The following is an 18,148-nucleotide window of genomic DNA, read 5'->3' on the forward strand; positions in this document are numbered from 1 at the left end:
TCTCAAGAACAAGAATGTTCTAGACTAGAACAAGAACGTTCTAGTCAAGCACAAGAGGTCTCACTTCTGGCTCTCATGTCCTGGCATTATCTTGGCATTGGTGAACAGATGGCTCCTCTCAAAACTCAGCAAAGCTAAATCACCTTCCTTCAGGGGAAAAAAAAGGTAAATTTGGTAAATACTTGCTAAATTTCATCAGCTTAGTTGGTAAGTGTTGTCCCTTAGAGACTTCAAGTCAGCCAGGCTTAAAGCAACTCCCTGGAAAGGGTTGTAAAAGGCAGGGTTTGTGTTCCTGGGTTTTGGTGTGTGTTTTTTGGGTCTGTATTTTTGAGGTGAAGTATCTCATGCTCTAACTGCTGGCTGGTGTGTTTAATCTGTAAAAGAGGCTTCTCCAGCTGCTGAGGTCTTTTTTTTTCCTGTTTAGTTCTTTTTCCTTTCAGTGCACGAGTCTGAATTCCCTGAGCGTGTTGTCAGTTCCATCAGACACCACCTCATGGCAACCTTCAAATATTGTGAGTATAATGCAATTAATAACTATATCTCTGTCACTTCTCACACAGCAGTTTTAAGCAAGAACTCTCGTGTTTAAAATTAAACTTTAGTACATCCTCATTACCAGGATAAACTACTTAAAAGTCTAAATTTTGTCAGGCAGAGGAGACTGTATCAGTAATGGTCACAGGGTTCAGCTCTTGCAGAAGCTCATCTTTTACTGCTTTAGAAGAATCTTCATTGTTTTCTATTTCAAACTACTTTTCTCCCAATGCATTTGTAGCATGGGGGGAGTATTTTATGTGCCTTTATTTTGTGCAGGCCAGCAACACCAACACTGCAAACACAGTATTGAATGGAAGAAGTAATGGAATAAGAGTCAGTCCTCCCTCACTTAGTGTATCTGAGTCAGGTTTATTGCAGCCATTCTCTAACTTGGCCTTTCACAGGAAACTTGAACCTCTGATGTTCTTGTAAAGATCTTCTTGTTCTTTGTGAGCTTTCCAATCCAGTAACTTCTGGCTAATGGTGTTAGTGTGGCTTAGCAACAACAGCCCCAGCACATGTGCAGAGGAGGTTCAGCATCCAACTGTTCCACCAGGATAAAGCACTCTGACTCCATCCCTCTGCCTTTGGGTAGAGCTCAACATTATCCCAGCCTTGCTAAGAAGGTAGAAAGTACTTCAAAAACTTTATTGGTGACCATAAAAGTGCTGTGGGGATCCCAGTTCCCAGCAGCTACACCCCCGACAGGTCAAAATGACAGACCAAATGTTCTGGAGAAAAAAAAAGCTACACATCATCTTCCCATTACAGCAGCTCAGAGAGTTTCATCATCTTAGCCAGTGACATTTACCTAAGTCTTAAAAGAAATGGCCTTGGCTGTACTGGAAGGAAGCCATCTGAAGTCTAGACCTCAGTCTGTCTGCTTCTAGTTCTTGAAAAAAGGTGTCATCATCATTGTGCATGATTGCTGCTTGCAGTTGCTGTATTTCCTTTTCCATCTTTGATCTTAGCTCTCTTTTTGATTTCTGTAGCATCTATAAAAAAACCCCCTGACATTAGCCACAGCATGTAAAAAGAAAACACAACGAGACAAAATTGAGAAGACTTACCTGTGCTTGTGCTTTCTCCCTGGTTTGGATTTTTTGGAATTCTTGAGATATAGCTTCTGCTAGCATGGCAAACTAAGCATAAGACATGTGTGAGTTCAACCAATTAAAGAAAAGAAAGACTTCTGATGTAAAAATATGAGCTGCCTGAGGCAGATCAAGCTTTACCTGACCCTTGTAGTAGTTCTCCATGGACTCCAGCTCGTTCTGGTGTTCCCTCCGTTGCTCATCACGCTTCTCCTGAGCGTATGCTCTCAGGTCCCTCAGTCTTTGCTTCTGAATTTCTAAGCCTTCTTCAAACAAGTTTTTAAATATCTGCCAGCAATTAAGAAAAGCAAACCTGAAACTTTCCCAGAAACCTGTAAGTATACGGTTACAATTTTCAGCTGCTGCATCTCCTGCTGGAATGGTGATCACAGGAGGACAGGACACTGCCCAGGAAACAGTCCAGTTGTGCAGCTAGGAATGGTGGTGCAGATACAGCTGAGCTGGGTTTGTATTACTCATTTAGCTGAAATTCTGGGAGATAAAATCATTTTTTCATGTCAGGTTAGTCATATGACCCGACAGCACAAGCCAGGGCCTTTGAACATGCACTGTGATTTACAGCCCACCCTGCATTCTGAGTCTAATTTCAGGACCTTCATCCAGATTTCCAGCAGCAGGAAATCCAGTCTGGACTCAGGCTTTCCATTTCTACACAAGAACACTTACCAGCTGTAGCTCACAGCTTGAGGCAAACAGTTCCCAAATCACTAACAGTGGATTATGCACTAAACTTCTAATCTTTTATTTTAAAAGGTGACAGTTTTGTATCTGCTCTTGCAAAGTCTAACAGCTCTCCTTGCTTTCCTTCTCCCTGATGTCCAGCCCTAATTAGAGATCATATCTGTCACAAAGTCCACTTTGTTTAACAAACACAACTGAATAACAAAGTTGCTGTTTGATCATCATCTTAACTGAAGATTTAGATTGTTTTCTTTGGATAGTAACTATAGGAACAACTTCTTAATCCTACTATTTCTGAAAACTCATTTCCCCAATTTCTCACGTTACCAGCCCTGTTTTTCCATACTAATACTTCACCTTCCTCTCCTTTTAACCTGAAGAAGCTTTTCTTATTCCACAGGGATTTGCCCTACACTGTATCCATGTTTCCAGAGAAGGAACTGTGTCATCAGTGACTGACCAACCACTTAATCCTGGCTCTGCTCTGGTCACTTCACTTGCTCTCTACTTGTAGGATTAGTTGAGCTACCGGATGAAGGGTGCTCAGCACTGGGGTGCAAACACAAAGGAATTGCAGAGCAGGAATCTTGTCCTCACCTTCTCCTCCCGTGTCCTGGCTCTCATCAGCTTGGCCCTCAGCTGCACCCTGTAATCCTCGTAGTATCTCCTGGCTCGAGCCACTTGCTGCCGTTTCTCTGTCACTTTGTTCTGAGCCCAGAGCTGGCGGGAGATGCGGGTCTTGAATTCGTGCTAAAAGGAGAACAAGCAGCTGTAAGACCAAACTGCCAACAGGTATTGCTTTGTTAATCATTGCTAATTAATTAGGGTTCTTCCCCACACCCCAGTTTTACACTGCAGTTGTGGTTTAAAGCTTTAGTCACCACTGGTGTAGCACAGTAGAGGCACTACAGAATTTTGGAGTCAGTGCTGCCGTGGGAGCTGCAACACCCAGAGCCTCAAGGTTCTCTTCCTTGCAGTTCTAGAATTTGACCTTTTAAAGCAACAATGCACTGTAATAAAAATAATAGTCCATTCCCATGACCCCAGTAGCCACACAACAAACATCACATGGCATTTGAGACCACAGCTACTCAAAAGGCATAAAACTGTCATAAGATAAAAAGCCACTTTCCTGACCAAGGAATATGCATTCTAGGTAGCTCACCATGAATGTATTATGTAACAAATACCCTCCAAAGAACATACCAGTCTCTTGCTGTGCTCTTGATCTTTTTTAATAATTGCAGCAAGAAGCTGTTGCTTCCTCAGGGCTTGTTGAACCTGGAGGTTTAAAAAAAAAGCTGATTATTTCCATCATTCTGCAGGACAAGCTGTTGTATATTGGAGGTTTAAACATTGCCCCTCTGCTGTGTTTTGGTCTTTATGTTGAGAGTTACCTCGTAGAAGTTAATTAACTTTTGTATCTCACAACTAACCTTTAAACTAAGACTGTTCAGAACTAGCACTTGAAACCACAAAGTGCTTTTAGAAAGGCAATAGCAACCCCAGGCTAGAGAAACAAGGATAAAAAAGGACCATTATATTCCAGTGGCTGATAAGTTGAATCCATGTCTCTAAATTTGTGCATCCCTGTTTAACCCAGCTCAGACATCCAGCCCTTCACGGTGTGCAGGTGCCCTGTCTGTGCTGCACATGGCTGCTGATGTTGTGTCAGGATTTCTCTGCTGACACTCAGCAGGTAAAAGGAGAACACTCACTTCATTTAGGAGTTTGGGTCTAGGTCTGCCAGGAGCTGCCTGCAGGTGCTCTGTCTGTGCGAGCTGCCGCTCCCACATTTTATTCAGGGTGCGGTGGGAAATGTGCAGGGAGGGAAACTCTTCCAGCAGCTTCACCAGGAGGTCATTGTCCCTTATCATCACTGTAAGGTAAAGACAGATGCAAGCAATAAATTCCTGCAGAATACATTTAGTGGTAAATTTGTCCAGACTAAGTTATGAAATATTTTACATTCAATTCTCTATAAAATACCATCCTGCTGTTACAGTGTCAGGCTGAACCCAGCAGGACATAACATCATCCTGCCAGTCCAGCAGCAGAGACTAATCCCAACCTTTTGTTGTTTTTTCTGAAGAATTGCTTTTAGAGCTCAGGTGTTATTTCCCTCCCACCACCACATACATTTAAGACATGTATCCCCCTCTTTCTTCATCTGGTTCTGACCATTACTAATCAGTGATTTCTTCAGCTGTCCCTCTCTCTCTGGTTACAGCAACTTAAAATAATGCCAACACCACAGGAGTAATGACAGATCCAGGTCAAGTAAACAAGTGCAAAATAAACTGGTTTGCAACCAGCTCGTTCCCAGTACAGCTTTGATCTTTCTGGCAGGAAAAGATGATGGGGAGATGAAACAAAAGGGTATTTACCAAGTACATGCCCTTTAAAAACTAGAAAAAAAAATCAGGCAGCGTAGCTGAGCAACACCCAGGCATGTAGGGGATCCATAAGCACACACAGTGCTGGTTACCAAAACTGAGCCTGGGATTTGCATCCTGGCTGTCCTTGGAGCATCACCTGCCCAGCAAAACCAGTGGCAGCATTAACAGCACAATGGCAGGGTCCTGACAGATCCTCCCCTGTTACCTGCACGTGGCTCAGCTCAAGCCAAAGGCCCAATTTTAAATCTGATACATGCCCAGAAAAAGAACAGAAGGAGAGCTCAGACTGTAGTGGAACAAGCACAGGAGTAGCAGTAATGGAAACAAGCCCTGAAAATAATCCAAAGGATTTTAAGGAAGTAGCAAATGGGTCACAGTTTGATTGTGCATTGATGGCTTACATTTACTTAGAGCATTATCTTCCCTAACAAAAATCCAGACATATAGAGGTCAGAAGAAGGGGAAAATGCTGCAGCTGCCTGGTATATGTTGGACTGGTGCCTTTATTCTTGGAGTTCAACACATGCTTTCAAAAGATGCCAGTTTTCCACCAAGTATAGTTTTGCAGTTCTTACTTGGATCTGCTTGCTTTGGCTTCATGGCCCCTCGTTTTGGAATCCACTGGCTGTATTTGGGAATCCGAGGTGTGGTTTTTCTAGAATAAACTTTCACTGGCTGAGACACTTTTGGAGGTTCTTTAAAGATGTTTTCTTTGTATTCTTGTTCCTTAGGAGCAGATGTAAAACAGATGGAGAACAGGTATGAGAAGGGAAAGACTGATAGAACACAGTTTGGCCATCAGAGCTTAAATGTCTTTGAAACTTTAGAGTGAGAACTTGGACATATTGCACTGGGTTCTCCAGAAGGCCAGAATTCACCAAATGCAGGTCAGGGTTCAAATAAAGGTTAAATATCATTGTTGCATAACCTCAGCTCTTCTGCAGCACTTAACACTGCTAAGTCACTACTTCAGTAGTACACAGTGCTGTAACTGTGACAAGTTACAAGGGGTTTTTGTACCCAAAAGTGCCTGCACAGATCATCCAGGCAGATTTGAAAGGGAAAAAACCAACCAAACAAAACACAACCAACAATCCCCACAGTGCATCACCTACAATTTCCCTGAGGACTTCTCTGAGCTTGCAAAGTTTAAGCCTCTCCTTGGCTTCATAAATCCTTAGTTCATCTTCATAAGCTTTATTGACCACCTAGAAAATAAAAACAGAAGGACTTGTCAGAGGAAATAATCAGTCCATACAACCAGCTCATTAACTTGTGTGCTGTGTGGGTCAAAGGAGCTTCTTCCACTTTAAACTCTCTTTTTTTGCAAAATTTGGGGTTTAAAGTCTCTTCCTCAGCAGGTACAGATACAACAGCATATGATTACTAAAGGGGCCAGATTCTCCATCAGGTAAGAGCATTTTTCATGGGTTTAGCATAACTGTTGGTAAGAATTACCACAAAGTCTAACCTAAAAATTACCTTTGCTTTCCTTGTTCTTTCGTCCCTTTCTTTTTGCAGCTGGCAGCGGATTGTCTTTATATGTTCATTACCACAAAGTTTATCTTCCTGGTGCTGATATAAACGGGAGGGTGGAGAAAGGGATCGAGGCCTGTTTGGGTACCTTGGAGCTAATTTGAGACAAAAAAAACCAGTGAGGTGTAATTGTGAGCAGGCCCTCATTTCAGAACCACAGTCCTGGGAGCTTGTATTCTGTCCCTCCCCCCACTTGGTGTACATTTTTTACTGCAGCTGTGTTTGCCTTGTATTTTTGGTACAGTTTTACCATAGCTATTTAAGTGTTAAATAGGAACTTGGTTGTAATTCTGTTACTGTTGCTCAGGTTTGGATCAGAGACAAAATATAAGTGAACAAACAATACAAAACTTAGTACTCAACTCTGAGTAATTCAGTGTATCAGCTTTACATGGAAAGGGGTTTTTTATATTCTTTTCCACCCCAATACTTAACTGGCATCAGAATGGTTACCTCTCCCAGCTGTCCTGTGGCCATAGTCCATGACACTGTCACTGTGCTGGGACAGGTTGTCTTCATCTGTCAGCTCCTCTCTGCTGCACTCACCCAAAGCTCTCTTTAACATCTAAGGGATACATGTTTTTTTGAGGGGGGTCAGGTTCAACAGACAGTTCTAAATTTTGAATGAACTAAAGCCAGAGTTAGCTGTGGATTTTCATTTCATCCATGTTAAATTTATATTCTTGTTCTCTCCACTGTCATGACTAAAGCCAGGCTGCTCAGCCCAACAAAGAGATTTCACTTACTAAATCCAGTTCGTTGAGCCTGCGAGACAGGTTTTCTGATGCTTCATGAAGCTCTTGCTCAGGAAGCTTCTTCTGTGCTGGTCCCTGGGAAAGGGAATCTTCAAATGAATCTGTGGTAGAATTTTCATATCTGCTAAAAAAAAAACCAAACCAGATTTCAATTCTATACTAAAAACTTGAAGATAAGCATTATCTCACCCAATTCCCATTCACTTTTTGCATAAGCACATTTTTATAGGATTAAGTAGAAGCTGGATGTGTAAGTGCCTATAACTATATTTAAGAACATGAATATATGTCAAGAGAAACAGGAAATCTTTCTATTAACATTAATCTTTCAACTGTCACACAGCCAAGGAAGAAGAGATCTTATTCAAAAAGGAGAGTGGGGCTGGATGGCCATGGAAATTAAAGTACTAGTGTGGTTCAAGACCAAAAAATTGAACTTGCCTTGATGTTCTAGGCAGGTACCTAGATTCAGCTCTTGGAATTTGTGTTAATTGTTCAGCATGTAGTGAGGATTTTTCATCTAAAGAGGACACAGATGTAGAAGGCTCAGGTACTAGAGGAACCTAGGAAAAGTAGTAAATTGATATTTTATTAAAATCTTATAGATCACATGAGTAGAGAGATGATACAACAGCTTTTATAGAATCATCTCAAACCCTGTGGATACAGACATATAAAAATAGCTATATTTCCAGGTCCCTGACTGAAGATAGTGTGCTTTAGAGAAATAATGTTTAAAGCAATAGAGCAGCAAAAATGTAGAATATCAGTTCAAGAATCATCTACAGCTCAGCCAGTGAACCAGAACAAGGTCTAGGTTAAGTGGTGAGTACCCCTCATTAGCCTGGGACTGATGCCAGGCAATGGAAATAAGCTGAATTTCACTGAGTACAGACTGAGCTGCAACTCACAGAGAGCCAAAAGAGAACATTTGTGTCCTTGTGCCACTTAGTTACACTGGTTTGGTACTGCCTGGTAACTTCTCTGTTCAAGCAGGAGTAATTTGGGGTTGCCATGCATGGACTTGCACAGGCACCAATGGAAAAAGAGTTTCAAATAGAGACAATGTTTTAAACAGACAATGCAGAAGTAAAAGCTGTTGAAACTATAGGAACAAGTGGAGTCTGTGAGTACCTCTTGTGGTTGCAGAAGGCAAAAATAGTGTTTCCAGAGCAAGAAATTTCCTATGCAGACACATTTCTATGGGCACAGAATGGCATCTGCTGATCCATTTGTGGGCTTTGCATTATTCAGTTTTTGAAAAGCAAAGGACAAAGCAATAAAATAAAATGAAACAATATAACCAGGCAGTACAGTGATCTTTATAAGGGAGTAAATAAATCTAAGTTTTATTGGAGGTTGAACAACCCCAAAATCCTAAAATTCTTACTAATTCAGAATGCTGATACACTTCAGAGAAAGGATGTGACTATACTCTTGTGTTTTGTGTATTTTTGATTAAAAGGCAAGATAACTAGTGACTGGTTGGTTGTGTTAAATTAGAACTCTCTGGGTGTTGGCTCATGCACTTTTTGGAGCAAACAGCTCCAGAAAGAACTAAGAACTGATGTGACTTACAAACTGTACATAGTCATAGTCTATCAACACTGATTGTATATTGAGGAAAGCAAGACTAAAGCAGGTTTGAAACAAGCCCAGAAGTGCCACAAGATACCAGGAGAATTAAGCAGAAATCCAAAAATACTGAATGAACTTCCATAACTAAAGATGCAACATGTACCTTTATCACATTGTCCTCAGCATCACCTGATCCCACTGCAGCAGATGACAGGTAAGTGTGAGGTGATGCTTCAGGCTGCCCTGTGCCTTCTGATGTGGGGAACAAGGCAAAACAAGGTGTGAGCCACGGCCTTTGCACCCAAAGAGATATTCAAAGAGATACTCAAAGAGAAGAGAATGACAAAGCAACAGTGGTGACACAGTTGTGACATTCCTTTTGGTAATCTCTGAGTCCTCAGTGCTCGGTGTCATGGCAGTGCTATGGAAACTGGAAAGGTAAGCAGTGTTTCCCAGGCAACAGAGAAAATGAGTCCTGAAAAAAACCAGCTTCTAAAGCTTTTCTACAATAGCAGTTCATGGGGTTTTTTTGCTTAGAGTTGAAACTGGCTTGTTTGGTCCATGTTTCTCTGCTCAGAATAAGCTCAGCCATGGGAGTTATGTGCTGGAAGAGATTTCTGTAGTGCAGGCCCATCTTAACGGGATTAACTAAGAAAGGAGTTGAACTGAGGACATGGATTACTTTTTTCCAGCACAGGGAAAAGATTAAAAGTAACCTATTTTTGTTTCTCTATAAAACAGAGATAGAAATATGAACTTGTGGCTGCAATGCACTAGTAGTTTCAAAACCATGTTTCTTGTGGTGCCAGTAAAAATAAATGCAATGTTTGATACTTAAGAGTTCCCCTATAGGAAGCAAAATTTTCTCTCACCAGGGGTCTTTCTTGATAGAAGGAGACTATCAGAAACATCATCAGATTTTTCAGTAGGTGACTTTTCAAGCTGAAATAAAAAGCAACATGTGTTCTATAAATTCACAGGAGAGTGCTGACAGGAAGGTCATACATTAGGTTTGTCTGCAAATGGAAACCAATGCTGACTTTATAGTAGATAAAAATCACCATAATTATTTTGTTTGCTATATTGTCAACTGTGCAGTTACATTGATTATGGGGATGTGTATGTATATGTGTATAAAATAAGCACACCCCTCAAAATAAATTCCTCTCTGGACACTTAGTGAAGAATGAATCCACAATCCAAAATTCTTTGAACTGAGATAAACTCTGGCACATTCAGAAGTGTTCTTCAGAGACCAACTAGTGCAAGTGAACTAGGTTTTAAAATGAAAGCAGTATTGGTTACTAAAAAAAAAAAATAAAAAAAATAATCAAAGGATAGGTTTTTCCTTACAGTAGGAATTTTCACTCCCTGACTGCTTGCCAAAGCTGCTGCCTGTCTGTCTGAGCTGTGGTAATCTCTCCATCCAGGATGTGAAGGCTGGAAGGGGGGGAGCAGAGGAATGGCTTGCTGGATGGGCTCCCCCAGTTTTGTAGCACTGGCACTCAAACCCTCTTTGTGAGGCTCAGCAGCATGAACAGACTCCATCCATCCTGAAGAGACACAAACAAAGAACTTGAGGTGTAATCTGTGAAAGCAGGACATGCTTTTGTGTACTGTCTATAAATTTTAAAGGGAAGTATCTAAATATCTAATGTTAGCTGCCATCTTAGATGGCATAGGACAGTACTGTAACATTTCTATGCCTTTAGAACACGATTTTGGATGTGAGGATCTTCCACTAGGACTTTTTACTTTCAGTATTTTTCTTACTGAACCACAAAAGAAAAAAAAATCACAAGCCACAATTAAAAAAATCCTGGCTGAAGCCAAATCCCAGCTAAGCAGAAATACCCCAGGATAATGAAACTTTGCATGCTCTGGGACACTAAAATATCATATTTCTGAGAAGAATTTAAGTGTTTCTATCCATTACTAAAGTTCTCCTCTGCACTACCTTAGTTCCCTACACCTATAAATCAAAATCAGGTGGATGAGCTGTCAGAACAATCAATACTCACCATCTTCCTTTCCAGTCTCACCTTCAGAGAACTGCCTGGGCAATGTTGCAAAAGCCTCTGAGCTTTTAGATTCTTCCACCCCCTTGTCCTTTTCTGCCAGTAACAGTATAGGAAACTGAAATTCTAGAAGTGAATGTTGAAAAAGATTAAATTAAGATCTATAAAGCATCTTGAGATGGACAATTTTCTTGTCTGCTACATTAATTACTTGGTGTCAGCAATCCATACTATGATCAAAATAGGTCTGTTAAATTCTTACTTGTAATTCCAGTCAATGAAATGTTCACAATTCATAATATTCCTTTATGCTTCTACTTGAAGAGATTAACCACCAATAAGAATAGGAATATTGTTACAGGAAAATAGGAAATAAGAATGACTTCCCTTCAAGTTGTCTGCATATTTTGTGTTTCAGAGCCACCCATAGTGCTTTGAAGTGGCACCCACACTCCTAACAAGTCTTCTTTGAGAATGAACTTTAGTAAGTCTTTTTACAGTCCTAAATAATCTTATACTGCAATAAACCAAATAAAATCAAGTCTTCAGAATTCTCCTATTCTACTGAACAAGACAAAATGCCTTTGGAGCAGAACTGAACTAGAAATCAAACAACAAACCTTTATCCAAATAATGTGGCTCAGGAGTCATGAAAAATAGTGTGTGGAATACTTACTTTCAGAAATTTTAACTTCAGCAAGATCAACTACAGGTATATGTTTATTGTGGGTTGGTAAAATAAGAATTTAAGACAGTATTTGCCTGAAAGAAATAACTTTGAAAAAAAGAAACAACAAAAAAAAGCCTATAAGTGTTACTAGAGAGTGGTCTTAAATGTTTTTTCACCCAAACTCACCTTCCTCTCTCCTGGAAAATGAATGAGCAGTGTCTCCAAGTCTAATCAATTCACCAGTAGATTCTGAGCCATCTGTATCACAGGTTAGAATGAAATATTCTGACTGTGACCTAAGGGGAACATAAAGCCATGAAATATTTACTCTCAAAGTCTCTGCCCCTTCAGCCCACGAGATGGAGCTGCAGAAGAGCTGTGACACCAGACAGTGGCTGTGACAGTGTGGGACAGGAGCCCTCCTTCCACAGGACAAACCAAGGTAGGAGTGCCCAAGACAAACCAAATTCAGTGTCACTAAAACACAATTCTTTAGAACTGATTAAAGTTTGTAAAGCAAACTTAAGGGAAACAAAATGCCATCAGCACTCTTCCAAGAAAAGTTCTGGATCTAATTTTAGCCCTCTTGCTGCCTGACCAAAGGGGAGTTACCTCACATTCCATTTGATATATGTAATCAGTGTGTTTCCACACTACTAAAAACTTACTAGTTTCTCTACAGGTACACAGAGATGGTCAATCTCTATGTCAATGCAAATATTCAGATGTGTTCTTACCCTTCAGCTGATGAGACTATTGAATGTTCTGTAAGTTGACCAGCATTGCTTTCCAGCTGCTCTTGAGCTGCAGTTTGAGTTTCATTACTGGACAGCACATTTGCCTCAGCTGTTAATAACCAAGAGGTAATTATTTTCAGGAAAACTACTTCCACCTATAAACTAAGAGCTATTAGTTCCAACATCACTAAAACAGTTTAAAGTAATGAAGCATTACAATGGCAATATCTAAATTGCCACGTAATGCTCCCTCTTGGGAGGGGCACAACTTGCATGGTGAGTTTTGAAAAATTACAGCACTGTCACATATCCTATTGTTCCCATTATAAATGAATCTTCCTTCTTCCTCAAAAGAATTAAGTCCTGTACTTACAGCTAGAAAATTGGAGCCACTAACAGGGTAACAGCAGTGGCAGTCTGAGGGAAGGGAAAAGCAGAAGTACAGGCACTGAAAATTGCTACTGTCCTTTTCCTGCCATCCACTGTGGGACAGGACAGGAGGGAATTGTCTCAGCCACCAAGGGCTCTCCCCTTTTCTCACAGGGTGCAACAGCCAGTGGTGACAGTTCTTATCAGCCCTAAGATAGGGAGACCAGTGCTCAGGCTGCACTAAGATGCCTCTGCAGGGCTGAACAGCTTCTCTTCCCATTTAGAATTTTCCTCAAAATAACCCCTGCTCTGGGTTTACTCCCAAGACCCACCTCACTTGTCTGCCAGTAACTAAAAGGGACATTTGCTCATTGTTCCAATTAAAGCCAACATTTCCCTCCCTGAATCCTAATCCTAAATCATTTGACTGACAGGCTGAAAAGCAGCTAACAGAGGATGAATTGTCTAGAGTAGGTTTCTGCCACAAGAATGAAGCAGAAAGATAATGTACTCCAATTCTTGCCTCTTAACAAGTTTTGGGGAAAATTTTGTTATTGTTTATGAAAATAAGGAATGCAAACACTCAGTTTGGCCACTGAAATTTCCTCCCTCATAGTCAGTTTGTCTTTCTCCTTTTCTGCATTATCAAGGTTATAAATAAGGGAAAAACACCAAATAAATCTTTGCTACATTGGAAACACTTTGGGTTTACATGTCTGCTCACCTCCAGTGCCAGAAGAAGATTCACTGGCTTCTGTCAGATACTCTAACAAACCATCAAATATTTCAAGGAGGTTTTTGATAGATTCCCTCTCTCCTTTCACAATGTTCTCACCTGAAGAGAAGGTAATGCCACATATTAATAATTAGTACTTCACAAAAGAAAAATTCTCCAAGTTTTCTGGAGGAGAGTGCTTGGGAATTCTTGTGAAGGTGTCAGCTCAGAAGACAACCGATCACTTGTTTATGGCTACACATGTAAGCTTAAGGTATCTTTTAGCATCCTAAATTTGCATATTTTCAGTTCTATTAAGTGAAAGTTTATTGATGCAATAACTGCTTCCATGCACAAGAAAAATATTCAGGGAAATTTTCCTCTTATTTATTCTCTGCTTGCTGTTTCAATTTATAACCTGATGTCCAAGGCAAGGGTTCAGTGTTCTGATGACATTCACTATGGGACAAAGACCTTCATGCAAGTATGAAAGCATGCTGTATAACACGTGGTTCTTGTAAATTATTCCAATTAAACCACACAGATACTCAGCTGGTGTTTGTCTCATTAAAACAAATACTTACCAGTGATGTGAGACAAGCTGACCTGCAAATAGTCCAGTGCCAGGGAATCTATTACTGCTTGTACATTATGTGCATCATCCTCTTGGCTCCTGGGAGTAGCTATGAAATCTGTTTAAGAAATAATAGATTTTAGGCTATCCAAATGGCCAGCTTATTGCAGGTACTTTAATTAAACTACTCTAACTTCTGCTTACAAATTAGTATTTTTTTCAGGACCTTGTACTTGGTGAAAAGCCCAAATATCATATGGTTATATGAAATCTTTCAAAAATACAAACACAAACACAAAAACACAAACTTTTTCTTTTTTTTTTTCATTACAGAATACACAGCGACAAATAAAAAGATTTAAAAATTATCATTCCTACCTGGTACTTTTTCTCCTAAGATTGACTCGTAAAGACGAACAAACACATCAGCACCACATTCTGAGAGATGCTTTATGTGCAGGTTTATGTGACAGCTCCTTAAAAGATCATTGGCAACATCAACCCAATCTATTAAGAAGTAAAACATATTAATGTCAGAACTGAAAGACACAGAAATAAGGACATGATTAGTTAAAGATGGAGCCCCTGTAAATGTCTTTGACTCCACCAGAGGTGGTCAAACTCAGCCAGGCCATTCCAATCACCCAAAATACTGAACATATTGTACAAGTACAGTCACAGCACAACTGGACTTGGGAGCTGAAGAGCACTAAAGTACCACAGGCTGGGCAGGTTACGTTTTTCTTTCATATAATGGAAAACAAATTTGGATGTGGCCTCATAGCCAGGAATTCCAATCCTTGAAGAATTTATGAAGCTTTGATATGCTGTTTATCAATAATCAGAAATGACATGTACTCTCTTGAAAAGCAGGAGCTTCTCTTACAAGCCCAGGTTCTCTAATACTCTTAGGCAATGATATCACTGCGAATGTAAATATTCCCCAGGAAAGCTAGATTCTAGGATTACTTTTATTAGTTTTCTAGGGATTACAAGAACATGGAGCTGGTCCCACCAACTTCATGCTCTGAGGAGTACAATGAGATGTGCATTAACAGCCTGATTTTCCCAAAACTTTGAGTCCTGGATTCAAGGTGTTTTGAGGTACATGTATGCTCTGCTTTCTTCCTTGTCACCCAGTTCAAACATCAGCTTAAAGACTTTAGTTCTTCCATCTCCCTTAGCCTGTGATCTCTTAGAGTTGGATTCCCCCCCCCCCATGCTGCTTTTGCAAATCAGTGTGGTATTTTAGCAAGTATTAAGGACTTTAATTGTTGGAAAAGGGATCTGTCATCTTTGGAAGGAAAAAGTATACAGTTACTACAACAGAGACTAGCTTGTACAGTTTTTTCTCTTCTTTATATAGAGAGTGTTACTTTTCCATCCATTTACTCTTCCATCAGTTCCAGACATCACTTTATTTAAGCATGTTAATAATTTCAGGTGGATGAAAGGTTAAAGTAACATCCCCTACAGTTCAGGCTGATGTCCTGGAAGACTCCACTTATTGTTCATCTCCAGCTTTATTAATTTAAAAGCGCCACCGGGGAGAGGACGGAGAGATTAACATAAAGAGCTTTAAAAACCACAACACAAGGAAAAGACAGCTGCAAGGGACTGAATAAACCAGTGCCAGTGATGCGAGCAGCTGGAGGGCGACGAGGTAGAGAGGAGGCGGCTTCCCGGCGCCGCGGGACCGGGACGCACCCCATCGCAAGGCCGCGCAGCGAGGGACCGAACAGGGACACGGCAAGCCCCGGGGAGCAGCAGTCGGTGCCCTGAGGAACCCTCGGGGAGCGGTGGTCAGTGCCCCGAGGGAGCGCGGCCCTACCTGTGCCCTCAGCGCTGCCCATGGCGGCACCAACGGCCATCCGCCCCCGCCATTTAAATCGCGTCCCGCGCGCTGATTGGGAGGGCGGCGCAGGAAGGGGCGGGGCCATCCGCCACGTATGCCAAGGGAGGGAGCTGTCCCTGTCCCGGTCCCTGGGGTTGTCCTGGTCCCGGTTCCTGTCCTTGTCCCGCTCTGCGGGCGGTGTTTTCAGTCCCCTCACAGCTCCCCCCGATCCCCTCCGGCCGGTGCCGCAGCCCCCTGAGCGCTCTGCGCAGGACCAATCAGCCCCGGGAGCGCCTCTGGCTTCCGAGGGCGCTGCCGCTGTAAAATGGCGGCGGTGCGTGTGGGGGGGGCCCGGGCGGTTCCGCCTCCGTCACCTGAACCGAGGCGGCTGTGGGCGTTTTCTCGGTGAAATAGGTGGGGAGAGGCCGGCCTGGCGAAGGTTCCAGCACTTGACCTTTTGGCCGTGGCCTGGGGCATTTGCCGGCCGGTGTGTCTATTATCGGGGTTTGGTGTTAATTGCCAGGTGATCCAGGTTTTCATGGCTTCTGTGCATGGAAAGAGTGTTAAAACCTTTATTAAAAACAAGATTTAGAACGGTTTGCCTAGTGAAACTCACTCTATTAGCTGTTAGCATACAGGTTTTTGGGAAGGCCGGACGGTGAAAATGTGTTATCTTCCTCACTGAGCAACAGTATTCCACATGCTTCTTAAGAATTCTGGAATTTCCGTGTTGCATCAAGTCACGCAAAGCTAGGATAAAACGGTGCCCTTTGTCCTTAAAGTCCTGGAGCATGAGAGAAGCAGCTGAGATCCCAATTATGGCTGTGAGAACAATGACTGGCAGCAAATAAACCTCAGCGATGTGAGCTCCAGCAGCCCCCGGGTGTCATGTGTAGATATAAATCCGAATCCACACATCATCTTAGGAACACAAAAGAGCTTTTGTGCAGGTAAGCAAACACATCAGTGCTATGACGCTAAACTAAACACGGATTGCAGTTTGATACACATACAGCTCTGTGAAGCTCTGTTTTGTTTCCATATATTGGCTCAAATTAGGAAGAGAAAACAGGAAAATCGATGGTGTTTAACTTGGGTGGAACAGAAAAATGAGGAAGTTTTTCACAAAGGAAATCGAAAGGAGTTCCTTGCAGACTAAATGCTTGCAGGCAAGGCAGAGGCGAGGCTTTTGTTTAGTCTTTTCAATTCTTTAAAACCTTAGAAAGATTAAACAGCACAGAAACAGGAGCCACCATTATACACAAACAAAAAAAAATCAAATTAGCTGTGTTAAAATAAATGTAATAGAACAAGAAAAACTCAGATAATTTGTTATTTTTGCAGCCTTTGCAAAAACCTTTTTCAGACTCCTCAGAAACAGGAAGTCTGTAGGGTCAGTAGGCATAGAGTGTTAAGCATTTTGGGGAAAAAATCTTTCAAAAGCCATATTAAATAAGTAAGTCCATACTGAAAAAAATTGGAGAGGTTCCTCTATTAGAAATTTGCAAGGATAGTATTAACAAAACTGGTCAAATTGGAGTGCTACTAAGAGAAAAAGTTAATTACAAGAAAAAGAGGTGGAATTCCAGATTACTGAAGGGCGAACAGCTGTGGCTATTCATAAACAAAGATAAGCCTGACTGAAGTGTTATGTTCGAGGAAGATGTCGTGGAAACATCTAGTCTTTGCAAACCTCGCTCTATTCTCAGCAACAATCAAAAAAAAAAAAGAAAAAATTGTTAGAAAATAATACAGAACAGATCAAAAACATCTTCATTCTTTCATTATGTAAATCTATATGGGGTCCAGACCATAAATACTGTGAATTTCTTGTCAATAAATAGAAAATGGCAAGGATACTTAGAAGTGTGGAATTACTTTAAAAAGAGGAAAAATTAGACTACAGCTTTGGTCTGTAGAGAAGGTGACTTGCAAGATATTAATGTCCACAAAGGGTATAAATAAATAGAAAATTATTACCATTTCTAATAACTCATTTTGATTTGTGTCCTTTTTTCTTACGTGGCAATATGTTGAAAATGAAAGTAAATGTTTTTCAGGTTGCGTACAGTCAAACTGTGAAACACATTGTCATGGTATCTTAGAAGCTAAGGGCATAAATAGAACCAAAATGTGAAGAAATGGCCATCGAATGCAGTTATTTTTGTCTCAGAAAAGCCTTATATCACGGATTGCTAGAAGGTGGGAGGATATAAACGGAGAGTGTTGTTATGGCAGTTCTTCCTTATGTTGTTTTGGTTTTCATCCCTCTCTGCCTGGAACAGGTGGCTGCTGGTGTTTATACTTCAGCTTTTGTGTGTGTAAAGCCTGAGGTACCTGGACATTCAGGTTGTTCCTCACCTGGCAAAGCTGGGCAGGTGAAAAACTCAGTGTCCACTGGGGGTATTGGATGTTTTTATCTGCCCTCTGCCCAGCACAGCCTCCCCTCAGCGCAGCACCCCGAGTGACCTTTGAGTCGGGTTACTGGCCCTGCTTGGAATTCGAAAAGATAACACTGTGGTAACTGTTTACAGACACGTATATGTAACATTTATAAACAGCAACGGGTAACAGCCTAAAAGAACTAGGAAGCATTTAATGATCAGTTACTGTGAGTCCAACTCGCCATG

At 41.3% G+C, this 18,148-nt stretch overlaps 1 protein-coding gene across 3 annotated transcripts; it reads right to left on the bottom strand.

Moving 5' to 3' along the window:
* Window positions 1-899: 899 nt before the first annotated feature.
* On the bottom strand, window positions 900-16,532 carry CEP95 (centrosomal protein 95). Of its 3 annotated transcripts, none has more exons than XM_051797652.1 (22): window positions 15,516-16,532; window positions 14,063-14,191; window positions 13,695-13,802; window positions 13,120-13,230; window positions 12,027-12,135; window positions 11,476-11,585; window positions 10,644-10,745; window positions 9,955-10,154; window positions 9,474-9,543; window positions 8,765-8,853; window positions 7,465-7,586; window positions 7,015-7,147; window positions 6,722-6,833; window positions 6,215-6,363; window positions 5,848-5,940; window positions 5,308-5,458; window positions 4,052-4,212; window positions 3,540-3,614; window positions 2,931-3,083; window positions 1,773-1,919; window positions 1,608-1,679; window positions 900-1,532 (listed from the first exon to the last, which is right to left on the bottom strand). In XM_051797652.1, the coding sequence occupies exons 1-22, from the start codon at window positions 15,622-15,624 to the stop codon at window positions 1,356-1,358; spliced, it is 2,682 nt and encodes an 893-aa protein (XP_051653612.1). In that variant the 5' UTR covers window positions 15,625-16,532; the 3' UTR covers window positions 900-1,355. The 3 variants fall into 3 exon arrangements, with proteins under 3 accessions (XP_051653612.1, XP_051653611.1, XP_051653610.1); XM_051797651.1 differs by having other exon boundaries at window positions 7,015-7,144; window positions 10,623-10,745; XM_051797650.1 differs by having other exon boundaries at window positions 10,623-10,745.
* Window positions 16,533-18,148: the final 1,616 nt, after the last annotated feature.

This window comes from Manacus candei, unplaced genomic scaffold, assembly GCF_025592945.1.
Source record: "Manacus candei isolate 608988 ecotype Guabito, Panama unplaced genomic scaffold, ASM2559294v1 h1tg000047l, whole genome shotgun sequence".
Taxonomy (NCBI): domain Eukaryota; kingdom Metazoa; phylum Chordata; class Aves; order Passeriformes; family Pipridae; genus Manacus; species Manacus candei.